General features: G+C 42.6%; 1 protein-coding gene across 2 annotated transcripts in view; it reads right to left on the minus strand.

The window, feature by feature from the left end:
* Window positions 1-273: 273 nt before the first annotated feature.
* Window positions 274-13,401, minus strand: part of RAD51B (RAD51 paralog B) — a 523,185-nt gene continuing 510,057 nt past the window's right edge. For both annotated transcript variants that reach the window (XM_045565121.1, XM_045565112.1), the window contains exons 10-11: window positions 9,889-9,967; window positions 274-720 (exon numbers count right to left, since the gene is read on the minus strand). In XM_045565121.1, the coding sequence (XP_045421077.1) occupies window positions 704-720; window positions 9,889-9,967 (96 nt within the window). In that variant the 3' untranslated portion in view covers window positions 274-703. The remainder of the gene's footprint in view (window positions 721-9,888; window positions 9,968-13,401) is intronic.

Consider the following 13,401-nt stretch of genomic DNA (forward strand, 5'->3'; position numbering starts at 1 on the left):
CTTTGTTCCACTGGGATATACACAATATACCAATGAAACTTGAATTTACACTACAATAGTTAGCCACTAATGACCTTCAAACGCCACTAATACCATACATGCTGCACTTCTTGGTGGGATCTGAACCTGTCAGTGAATTCTGAGCCCATCGGCCTCCCTCTGGCACAAGGCAGACCCCCATGCCTATGCCCGCCCCCAGCCGCCCCCATCATTTCATTTCTGAATCAGTTACTCTTTGGAGACCCCAATTCCTTTACACCTACTCTTTTTATTTGGTAGACAATACTTTATTCGGAAATGTTCCCTCCTGTAATTACAAATCTTGTTAGTCATCCTCCTCCTCTCCCCAGGGGGATTGTGGGCTTTAATTAATTAATGTGGTTAAACCGCTTTGAGGTGCCTGGTTGAAAGGTGCTATATAAGTGCAAATTATTATTATTATGGCTGCTGACATCCCATGGCGGCAAAGCCCTCAGCCCTACACATCTACAGACTTGAACAAAGGCTTCTTCATCTTCACCTTCCCTGCTAGGTCTGAAATCGCTGGCTCAATGGTCCAGGAGCAAATCTGTTACCATCTCAACAGCAATCAACTAATTAATCCCCATTATGTTGGCTTCCGTTTCCTTCTTCCAAGCAGCATGGTCCTGTTTTATTTCACAAATCACGCCCCCATCAGCTCTAGACAAAGGTCACAGTATCCCTATGGCCTCTGTTGGTCTAAAAGGAAAAAAAAAAAAAAAAAAAGGAGAGAGAGAGAGAGAGAGAGTTTGGAAAAAAATATTGTCATGAAATGCACTAACTTCCCACCAGCAATCTAAATGAAACTTTTCCTACAGCAGCAGGCCTCTTCCATAGCTACTGTCCACAGAGTCACCCGCCTCGCACATCAGGGACACCCAGAAGCACAGCAGAGGTGTGGTTAATGTCCTACACCCCTGGATAGCTACAGACAAAAGGGGAGACTAGCCACACTGGGTGGGAAGAGGTCATCCAAAGAAACGGGAGCCCCTTTTGGGCTTTATCCACTACCCCCGAGTTTCCCCTGAGAAAGCCAGCTGCCATCTGTAGCCAGGAAGCCCTCACAAAGGCAGGGGACCATGATTTAGATGTTTTGTGCTACACCTAGCATACCACGGCCCTTAACAAATGCCCAATACTTCCACAATGATGGTAGCCATTGAAAACAGCCCTGTGGGGGAGACTTGGTCTCTCATAGGGACGCTGCTGACCAAAACACTCCTTACAAGGCTGCGCCTCAGACCCTTTGTTAGGGTGGATGTGGGCAAGCCTCAGGGGGTCATGTCTTCCTCAGCCTTCATTCATCCTTCCTATTGAAGGGCTCCTTCAGGACATCGGTCAGTCTCTGTGGGAAATGATTCGGAGAGCAACAAAAGAACTTGGGCTCTTTGGGGGGCCTTCAGAATTCAGTAAACATCTGGACATGGAAGGCCAGGTTCTCAAGCAGTCTAGCTGGGGAGATGTCAAAAGAGAGAAAGAGCTGTGTATGCAATGCAAGCTCTTAGTTCTGTGGTGACATTTGTTGTAGAAAGACACAGACGCCCCAGTAGGTAGATAGTAAGATTTTTCAAAAGCTCCTCTATTTGTCAGTTTTTGTGAGTGCAGTTCACTGTTTGTCAGTTCTCATGGCATGTGTGAGGAAATAAAAGTTTCGCATGGCTAGCAAGCAGCATGTGATGGATGTTCTGATTCTGTGTGTACTATGAATGACCCACGGTTGCATAAGCCTGTCCCGGGGGTTATTGTTAAGCATTTCTGTTATTCTTGAGGTTTGTAAAGCACTTACTCGTCAAGGTGACTTATTGGATTGTCATCATGAGCACATTTTAATTGACAAAAAAATTAAGCAGTAAGAAGCTAAGTGATTTACACTTCATCGCACGGTGAAATTCAGGATCTGAACTCTTGACTCTCAATGTTCCCTTTATTGTTGAGTCAATCCATTTAGAACACATTAGTCAGCATGATCCAACATTCGTCACTAATCAGCATTCCCCAGTGTCCCCAAATCTACCCTCAAACAGCAAAAGAAACTGGCCTCTCTCAAGAGACAATGGAATGTAGTTTTCATCAGTATTCACAAGCTGAAGTGCAGCTCGAGTCCCACATACTCTCAGGGACCCTCCTCAAATCATCCTAGTTGGAATAAGTCTAGACCCCTTATCCTTCCACAGCACATTGTCTGAACTTTAGTAATAGGTGTCACAGTTTGCTTTAGATTAAACTTATTTAACTACATCTCTCCTAACTAGATTTTGAGCTATTAAAAGGAAGGTACTTTTTTTTCAACCTTATATTCCCAGAGCCCTAAGCACCATACTTTGTGAACAACAGATGCTCAACAAATAATTGCTGAACCGAACTCACTGAAATGGAGCTTAAATCATATTCCAGAAAGAACACCAAGTACTTTTGGAAGAGATTTTCAAAGAAAATCAACAACCTGAATTGATGTAACATATTTTGATATTGTTACCTGAGCATCTTCACAAATGCAAATTGTTAACTCTGCAAAGATAGCTAAATGGCTGCCAGGTTCTAAAACAGGAGTGAATCCAGTCTAACTGTTGTCCAGGCCTTGGAATAAAGTTTTTCTCTAACATTTTGTGCCATGTTAAAAAAAAAAAAAAAAAGTGGAAACAGTAAAAAATATTTTGGAGAAAAAATGTGTACTAGTAGCTCTCGTTCAAGCTTCTTGCATACTGCATAATAGCAAAACACACACTAAAGTTTCTGCTTGAAGGAGATTCTGTTTTGGGTACTGATCCTTGGTAAAGTAACTGACTGTGCAATTCTACTCCTCTATCTAGACTCTGGAACCAAGGAGGGTTCTGATGGCATCTTTAACACACATGATATTTATGCTGCATTTGAAGAGTATAACTCTATTATGTAACAAGCCCAACCATGGGTGTGTATTATTGCACCCTGGAGCCTAATCTCTGCAACTGGGCTCCTCCTCTGCAAGGAGGAGTTGTGTCATTGAATATTCATTCTTCCTTTTTCTCTCATTACAATAGAACTCCCACGGTTTAGCTGGGTACATGGCCACCCAGATTAATGACTACATTTTCAGCCTTTCTTGCCATACCTCTATAGACTGGCCAACATCATATAAGCAGAAACAATGTGTGTGACTTCTGGTTAATGTCCTTAAAGGAAGGGGATGCTTTCCCTCCCCCACCATTCTGTATCCCACACAAATCCTGCTACCTGGATGGAGGGCATGATGCTGAACCATTCTGGACCATGACAACAATGGCAATACCCTATGTATGACAGAGCAACAAGCCAATAGCCTGAGTTCCTGGACAAACATGTAGAGCTGAGCTGCCATACCAACTTTGGACTGCGGTGACAAAGCAGTAAACCTCTACCTTGTATACCACTGTTAGTTTAGGTTGTGGTTACACCCAAACTTATAACCAAATTACACTCAGGGAATGCCTTGAAGGATTGTTACCTCAGTGTGACTGATCCATTTTAGCTTAGAATTTCAAGATTCAAGATTCAGGACAGGCCTGGAGTATCTCAACAGAGGCCCATGAAGCCTGAGAGATAAGCTGCTACAAAAGTTGGCATGATGGAAGATGAGGGGGCCTGAACCCATTTCTGATTTTCTAAAATCTTAGGAGCCAAGGCTGAGTATTTGGGAAGGGCTACAAACCCAATTTTAAGGTGGTGAACATCACTTCACCTTTCTGAAACTCAGTTTCCTCACCTGAAAATGAGGGTGATGTAGGAGACTAAAAGCTCTTTTTCTGGGAAACATATACAGTTAACTTTAGGAGGAATGAAGAAATATTTATCAGTTAATCATCTAAGCACATACATAAAACACACACACTGTGCAGAAGATCCCACTAGAGGTTATGGAAAGCTTACACTCCAACGGCAGAGAAAAGAAGCACCCACAAAGAGTGTACAAGAAGATTGCCTGTGGACACACAACGAACTTATAATTATACACAGCTGCATAGAAATTGTTTCACTATTTCCAGAAGGATTGTAAGTTAATAAACCTCTTTGGAGAGCAATTTGAGAAGATATAGCAAAGATGAAAATGTGCATAGCCTCTGACCAGTCATTCCATCTTTGACATATACCTGAGAAACCTTCATACCTGCATACTGAGAGACACATGCAACAAAATTAATTAACTTACAAATAATCAAAATTCCCATAATTAGGGGAGTGGATAACATGTGATCCGTTCATACAATGGATGTGGATACCTAAAGTCAAGTGAAAGAACATGATCTAGGTGTATCAACATGGCTATATTGCAAAAACATAATGTTAAGTGACAAAAGCAAGTTGTAAAATAATGTGTACAATAAACTACTTATGCAAATTTAAGAGTGCACTTAAAAGGAATCATTAAGTATGGATTCACATTTATGTAGAAAAGTTTTTAGGAACTGAGGAGAAGGATATATACCAATCCCTACAGAACTTTTACTTCTGGGGAGGAGTGCAGGATGAGGAGAAAGTTTTGAAGTTAGTCATATTTTATTCCTGTAATTACAAAAAAAAAAAAAAAACCTGTAACAAATGGGACAAAATTTAACATTTGTTAATTCTGGGTATTAGACTCATGGCTTTTCTTTTATGATTTTCTGTATTGTCCTGTATTAAAAATATTTTTCCACATTGACAAAATCTCTCTTTGAGGCTAATAGCTGAAGAAAAAGAAGTGAACCAAGCAGAGGGCCAATGTGGGAAGGTACCATGGAGGGAGCTGTGTAAAGTGGATGTTAAAAAAGAGCACCAGGCAGATGGGAGTCCGTTCCTCCTTTCCCCCGGGAAGCCCCACGACAAGAGGCAGGCGGAAGGAGCTAAGGACAGTGCCTTGGCCCAGATGAACTTTCTGAGACTGCAGTGGCACCTGGCAGGCCAGGACAATGTGACACTCCTGTTCTGCCCTCTTCTTTATGACCTCTAGGAGAAAGGTTCATTCTCTCTGCTCCATTGAATTCCAGGGCTCTTTGCCCAGGTTCCCACAAGAATGCCAAGCTGTGCCAGGTATGTGGCTGATATTTACCATACAGACACCTCCATACCTGGATGGAAACATTGAGAATCTTCTGGGTCACTTTGAGTCCAGTAGGCATAAAACATTTCCATGGGTAACTGATTGAAACTGAAATCTGATGAACTCAGATGGTGGTATTTGGGGGAAAAGAATTTTTCAATAAATCATCCAGTTGGCTCAGTGACTAAAAAAATGGAGTGGAAGAATTTAACCCAAGTTTGTGACAAGGGAACAAATAGAGGAGATTAATGCCTCTCCCGATATGCTTCAAAAGGCGATCAAACAAACTATTCTTGATTGTAAAAGCAAAGAAAGAAAGATGAAGCACATAGCTTTCCAGCTCTAAAAAAAAATCATTGTTTTCTGTTTTCTTCTGGGTCCTATACTAAGTGGTTGAAGAAAAAGGAAACCAGTTCTTTCCAGCACCCTCTCTGCACCTATCTCAGAGTGTCCTGGTCTCCTCTAAGCTTTCCCAGTCCCTTCCCAAGGTTTATGCTGCTCATTAAAACCTAAACTAGTAGAGGACAGCACCAGAATCCAAATTCAACCCACCATACCTGAGCTCCATTTTGTAAAAACAATATAAAAACATCATCTGTCCTGTTCAAAACAACATGGCTTTTCTTTTTCAAATACTCCTTAGATTCCTGAGGAAAAGGAGTCAACTAGGGGCCCTGCTGGATCAACCTCTTCCTTCTTTAGGATCTGCTTCACCAAGTCCACAGGTGTGTATTCCCATGAGCCCCAGGAAAACTGGGATGGCGCCAGGAGAGCCAGGTCTTGGGTTCTCCCCAGGCCTCCTGCTGCATCAGCGACACAGCCTGGCTGCCTTCAGGGACAGGACCTTTATTCCTGGCCTTGAGTCGCAGCTGTGTTCTGGGTGGTACAACATTTGGGGCTTGCTGGGGAAACAAAGGACACCACCAGAGAGATGTGGGTCAAGTCAGGGCTCGCTGTAAACTCTCCCTTCCCTTCTGCAGCCAGGTGCTTCTGTGGGCCACCCCATTAAAGCCAATTTCCAAGGCCAGCTCCAGCCTTTTCCTCTCCACTAGGCCCCAGCAACCCTAGCCTCACTCTAAGAGGCTAGCTAAACCTCTAAGCTTTTCCACTTGGTGGTCACTGGGACTTTCATGGTGAACTCTGGGGACAAAAGAAAAAATGGATTCATGAGATCCTCCTCCTGCCCCACCTTCCCCACTCAGTTGCGCAAAGGGGCTGAACTTTCTGCCTGGGACCTGGCCCCTCTGTGAGTCTGAACCCTCAGGAAGCTGGTGCTATAAGCTCCCTCTCCTTTGGGGCCTAAGTATTTCCAGCATCTACAGCGCAGGCACCAGAGCCTGCCATCCCAGACAAAGAAGATGCTAACAGGATGGTATTACCATGCTAATGCCCTGAGTTTAGCCTCCTGAAGATGCTGGGAGGGTGGGTTTTCTTTCTTCTACTTTTTCTTTTCTTGTTTTGCAAAAGGAGAATAGTTCCGCTTTCTATTTTACTACAACAATAGCGTGGACCGGCTCCTTCAAGTGTTTCAAAAAGCAGCCTGAGAAATCTCTAACCAGCCCCTCAGTCTCTCCAGCCTGCCGTTTTATTGTCCTTCCCATCCCAGTGAACAAAGGGGAGGGAAGGGAATAAGGCCCCCAGTTGCCGACTGTTCTCAGCATCCTAATCCTTGAGAACGGGTGAGGGGAATGGCCTGTGGAGCCAGTAAATCGAATTTTGTCCTCACCTTTTATTCCCTTCCTCTGCTTGTGCACTCAGGAGTTCTTCAGGTATTATAAACCCCCCTGGCTAGCAGGCCGGTAGGAATCTTGGGGCTTGCAAAGGGATAAAAGGCACTGAGGGATCACTCCCACATTCCTAACGGCCCCCAGCCCACCCCCACGGGTAGATTTTCCCACCACTCCACGCTGTATCCAAGACTGCATGTCAGCCCCAGTGGCAGGCAGCCTCTCTCAGCTGGTAGCGCAGGAGCTGCCCTCACTCTTCCAGCCCTGCCCCTCTCTGTCTCCCAGCCCCTCAGACATGGACTGCACATCCCACCCAGAGCTCCAGGTGCCAACCTCCATGCCAGCTAGGGGCTACCCTGCCAAAGCAACCCCTCACCAAGGAAAACTTCTTGGCCTTGACTGCTGGTACCTTTCCAAGTTTACCACCCACAGATCAAGGGTTTCTTTGCTTTAAACCTGGGGAATTGTGCAGGTGTCTTTTAGCTCAGTCATCTGGTAAGAATGGGGAAAAAATAAGCTTTTGTATTCCAGTGTGTGGAGATCTCAAGGGTACAACTGTGCTGAGCTGAGTGAATGATAAATACACCATCTCCTAGGAGAATCAGATAAGGCTGAAGGGAGATGGCCATCGAGATCACCCAGGCTGGTTACTGCAGTCTAAGTAAGAAAAATGTTTTATACTGCAACCCCCACACATAAACTCATAACGTGTATGTATACACGCATAATCATATAGTATTTTATGAAATGATACAATATGTGATATAATCTGATATTTTTTATTCTCTATTTCTTCTTCTCTCTCTCGCTTTTTTAAAATGCTGGTTGTGACTCATTGATTTCATTTCACAATCCACCAATGGGTTGCAATGCAGTTTTTGAAGCCTTAAATTAAGGTTAATATTTTCATTTTCAAACTGACAGAACTAGGGCTCCAGAGATTTTCCAGGATCACCCCAGAGCTGAAACTGAAATCAAAAGGTTCTTTCCAATAAAGGAGGAAACCCCATTTTTCTGGGGTAGCAGATCTCCTTTTTGTTTTCCCAAAGTCTTTGGGAGCACATAGCAAATGGGCAGGGAGTGCCAAGAGGTTTGTTTACAGTGGCATTGCTGCTAGGAGCAGAAGGGTTCTATTGCCTCCAGAAAACCTCAGAGAGGGAAGTGTAGTTGGAGGGGTAGAATAGAGAAAACAACTTAGAAAGCAACCAAGTGAGGTTCTGAGGTCTCCCAGGCAGTTTATTTACTGGTTACGGTTCTTGCATCATAAGATATTTTCCTAACTTTCTCTTTCCTGGACACATAGCTCCAGGTCAGCCTCCTTTAGTAATCTACCTTGTCCTCTGTTTTCCAACTTTTTCTAACAGTCATTCCTTGCAGTTTTTAACCTCTACCAATTCTTTGTATTTCCATTCTCTATTTTCTCCAAACAGCTTCCTCTTCCCTGATAAAATCAGATCTTAGCAATGAGCAGCAGAGAGGCAACTCAGTGAATCTTGTTCCCACAAATATTATCCAAAAGTTATCCAAATTAGACCAGGCTTAGAAATGCTATTTCACAAAACGCCCAGTGATCAAGGTACAAGCATCATAGCAAGGCTACCAATAGAAGCCATCTGAGCAGAACTAACACTTTGCCCCCTGAAATTATCTGGTAATCCTCCATAGGATTTCTTGCACTCTTCATCTAAACTTGCTATTTATTAGACTTCTAATCTTTTAAGAAAGCCTCTAAAAATGAAGAGCTGAAAGCCACACTGTGCACTGGGTAAATAAAAGTCCAGCTTTCTGATTGCTTATTAGTTATACACCCTTAGAAAGTATGTAACAAAGGGGCCTGCTGTTTGCTTTGCTTAATCTGGTCTTAAAATCTCTGCTTCTTTGTCAGAAAACAATATTTGCAATTGTAAAAAAAAATATTTACCAAGGAACTTGGATAGCATAAGTCAAAGGCTAAGAGCCAAAGGTCAGTAGTTCTTACCCCAAATTTCGTGGACCCAAGAGACCCCGCTGTGAAGCTCAGCTTTGCCAAACAAACACATTGTTTAGCAAGTCCATTAAGAAGCAGACATTTTAGAAGGGGAAGGAAAGGGAAGGCTGCAGCCTATTCCTCAGTCAGAAGCATGAACTCTTCCGCGTGCCCCACAGAATCCTGGCTAGATCTTTGCAATGCAATGTGTCTCCACAGGGATATTGCAGGGACTGCCTTGTTTCACAAACCTGGGAGAAATACTCAACTTACAAAATCCTGCAAGGCAGATAGTTCTCCCATCAACAGCAGTGGCAATATGGTTCAGGCCAGATGTGCACCCATACATCTCTGTGGGTAGGGCCTGCCTGACGGTAGAGGACAGATATGAATTCTGACCACTTCCAAGGGGACCCTTTTTACTCCACAAAGCAGTTCTGACCCTGTGAGCTGATTCTTCTAAGTTTAATGGTGTTTGAATTTACTCCTTCATGTTAACTGTTTTCTGGAAAGAGCTGTAGTCAGGTGTCTTTCCTAATCACCAGAGTATCCAGCATCTGGGAATGAACAACCATTTTAGATCAGTGAGTTCCAGGCTGTGGCCTTGAGGTGCTTCACCTTGAGCAAGAACTCAGCTCTTTTCAAGTCCCAGGCCCATGTCACAAGGTAAAGGTCCACAAGGCCTGGTCCTCAGCAGGAGGGCCCTGTCAGTGCTTCAGCACAGGGAAAGGAAACACAGTAACCAGAAGGAGCTGGGGAAATAGGGCCCACGGAGCTGGCCCCTCCACCCTGGTGGCGAGAGAGACTCATGGCCCAGTTCACTCCACAGAATCTGCGAAGAGGACTGGGGTGGTGGCACTTCCTAGTTTTCTTGGTTTGATTCCCATTTTTTGATTGTCTCACTCTGTTTTGAAATTTTGTAGTTCTCCCTCAGCCCCACCTCAGTCTTCTCTGTCAAATTCTTACCACAAATGCCAATCTCTTGATCTTATCAGGGTAAATATCACTGGCCAGTTCATCTTGGCCTTTGGTTCTGTCCTGAAATAGCTTCTGTCAGGACCACAACAGTAATTACCACCAGCAATGGACAGCACTGAGCATAATCAGCTTAAAGAAATAGCTTGATCCAAGGACCTTACCTTGAAGAACCAGGCCTTCCTCCTTGATGGTATAGACAAATGAGATGAAGGGAGCCAGAGGGGACTTGGCAATGAGAATCTGCAATGAAGCATATTTTTCCAGGGTTAGTCAAAGGATCAAAGGATTAGCCTCTATTCACCCTTCTTCCCACTTTGAAACAAAATAGTAACATATGACTATAAGTCATAAGGTTTATTTTTTAAAAAACTATTATAGAACCAAATGTGCAAATGAGTGTTTTCCTTTCAAAGTGGTCATCTTAAATGGCTACACATTTATTCCAACTATGCTGCCACCAAATGCCATATTCTTAAACCAGTTTTTCTAGGAAAATCTCATTATTTTATATCATATGCTTAAGTAGCTACCTTTCTGCTCAAAGATAAACCTAGTCTGATTCTCTTATTCTAATCATAAACTTAGCTATTTTTACTAAAAAAAAAAAAGAAGAAAAAGAAAAAAAGAATTCAACGCTACCTATAAAGATTTACCGTCACTGCAAAATGAAAAATAGCTTGCTAAGGGCACAGCAATGGTGGGTTGCTTTGTTGGTCCTTGTCTTTCACCAAGTCCTTTACCATGTGACTATATTTTCTCTGACTTAATTAAGGTGTGGAACATTTTCCATGGTGCTTGACCGTGGGTTTAGCCATATGACTTGCTTTGGCTAGCGAATAGGTTGGGCCAGTTCCCAGCCTAGGCTTCAAGAAGCCTCAAATATTTCCACTTGTTCTCTTATGCTTCTGCCATTGCAAGAGAAAAATAAGTTCATGCTAGTCTGCTATCTCAAAGAAGGGTAAAAGATATCTGAAACAGAGCTGGCGAGCTAGGACCAGCCTAAATAGTTGACCCTCTGGAGACTAACATATACATGAGTTAAACACTGCTGTATACCTCTGAGATTTTCATGGTGGTATCATGAAGCAATATTGCAGCAAGAGTTGATTAATATGTCAGTCAAAACAAAATGTGAAAAATGTTTTGAGCAATAGCATTCTCCTAAGATTACACCTATTTAAAGGAAATAGTTATTTGGTCATTTAAAAAAATCAGTATCATTAATCCATTATCATATCTCATATAGTTCTACAGAACCTCTAATAATTGGTAGATTACTTTATTATAGTATTTCTACTGAAGGAAGATGAATAGTAGTTTTCTGTTTTATACATTAAAATAACGTCATGAAAAATAGTGACAGTTTGGGCAGAACCACTTAAGTAATCAAGAGGGAGGCAAGGGAGAAGGAAGAAATAATTTCAAACAATAAAAAGGCTTACACATGATATCTCAATCTATCTCAGTTCAACAAACATTTACTCACTGTCAACTATGAGAAGTGGTGGAAAAATGTGATGGGAAGATCATGGGTTTTAGTCATAGGGTTTGAATCTAGCTCTTCCACTAATCAGCTAGGTGCCTATAGCAGAGCCTATAATTTTCCCCTATTAGCCATTCGCCTGAATCCTTTTAGTAAATAACTCCCCAAGTTTCCACATTTCTCTTCCTATTTTTGCAACTAGGTGTGGCTATGTGACCAAGTTTTGACTAACAGAACGTGAGTACAAATGACAGGTAGAACTTCCAGATTATGTTTTCATAAGAAAATTGCATGCCCTTCACTTTCCCTTTCCCCCTTCCCAAGGCAGGAATCAGCTCCAACCGCATGGATATGGACAACATCCTGGTGGTGACAAAGCAGCATGGGACCGGGAAGCTGAATGACCTCAGAGAGCATCAGTACCTCCTGTCCCCTCAGGACAAAGCCACTTGTCTCAATCACTGCATTTTGATGTGTGTGTTACTATAGTGCAGGCTGAACTCTAACCAATACTGTGACTCTGGACAACCTATACTTTTTGAGTCTCAGTTGCCTCATATGTAAAATGGGGATAAAAACATCTGCCTAAATGAGATTACTTGAGGATTAATGTAAGTATATAAAATACCTGTCACTGTGTCAAACACATAAGTTCATAATAAATAATAGGAGCATTTCCAATCAGCCCATCACATATGCTTCCCAAGTACCACTTAATCCTTATTCACCAAAAAACAATATACTTTGCTATTACCAGAAGGAAGTGTCAATCATTTTTACAACTGCTTTAAAGTTACCTAGATAAGATTTTTAATCATTCTCAGAACCAATGAGTAGAAGACATAGGTGAATATTTGTATCTTCATGTCAAAAACATCTCATTCGAAAATTAAGGTGGATTCTTTTCTGCCTGAGACAGTTTGGAGATGGTTCAATGTGCATGGTAAGGATGCTTCCTAGAAGGGGAATGACATGGTAGAAGAAAAGACAGTACTGCTCAAACTTTAATGTGAGTATGAATTGCTTTCAGGTCTTTTTTTTTTTTTCTTTTTTTTTTGAGATGGAGTCTCACTCTGTCACCCTGGCTATAGCACATTCAGTGGTGTCATCATAGCTCATTATAACCTCAAAATCCTGGGCTCAAGTGATCCTCCTGCCTCAGCCTACTGAGCAGCTGGGACTACAGGTACATATCACCATGCTCTGATAATTTTTCTATTTTTTGAAGAGATGAGGTTTCGCTCTTGCTCAGGCTGGTCTAGAACTGCTGACCTCAAGTGATCCTCCTGCTTTGGCCTCCTAGAGTGCTAGGATTATAGACATGAGCCACCACACCCAGCCTAGGTCCTGTGGATATACAGGTTCTGATTCAGTAGGGTTTGAGGGGGGCCTAAGAGCCTGCATTTCTAACAAGCTCCCAGCATATGCTGATGCTATGATCATAGACCCATTTTGAATAGCCAGGCTCCAGGCAATTCACCTGATTGAAGAGTCTATGATGGAGAAGCAAGAGATGGGAAGCCTGGAGCTATTGAGATAATTCAGTGATGAGATGATATGGACCTAACCCACAGCTGTGTCAGAAAGCATGGGGAAAAAAGGAAATGAATAAGAGACATGTAAGTCCTTTGGATCAAATAGCAATAAAAATAAACTAAACATATCTAAAATCTCAGATCCTTATTGTCTGTATGTAGCAACTAGACACAAAACCAAAAGGGCATAAATAAATAGCAATCAAGACTATCACACTATATTTTTGAAAATTATATTACCATTGTTATTTTATAGACTGCAGAAGCTAAGACCCCCCCCCCCAAAGGATGTGATATTCCAGTGCAACACAACAATGGCATCTGAGCCTAAGCCTTCCACTTTTATGGTGCTAGCTCCATCCTCTAATGCCCACTCTAGAAACAAGCCTCAGCCGAGAGGACCTCACACCTGGAGGGAGTTTGGGCAGGTCACTGATGAATGCCCTTTCCAGAGCAGAATTTAAAATGAATCATCAGGTCAGGGGTGGTGGCTCACAACTGTAATCCTAGCACTCTGGGAGGCTGAGGCAGGAGGATTCCTTGAGGTCAGGAGTTCAAGACCAGCCTGAGCAAGAGCGAGACCTCATCTCTTCAAAAAATAGAAAAATTATCAAGCTGTGGTGGCATGCACTTGTAGTCCCAGCTGCCTGGGAGAA

This window comes from Lemur catta, chromosome 1 (assembly GCF_020740605.2).
Source record: "Lemur catta isolate mLemCat1 chromosome 1, mLemCat1.pri, whole genome shotgun sequence".
In the NCBI taxonomy this organism is placed as follows: Eukaryota; Metazoa; Chordata; class Mammalia; order Primates; family Lemuridae; genus Lemur; species Lemur catta.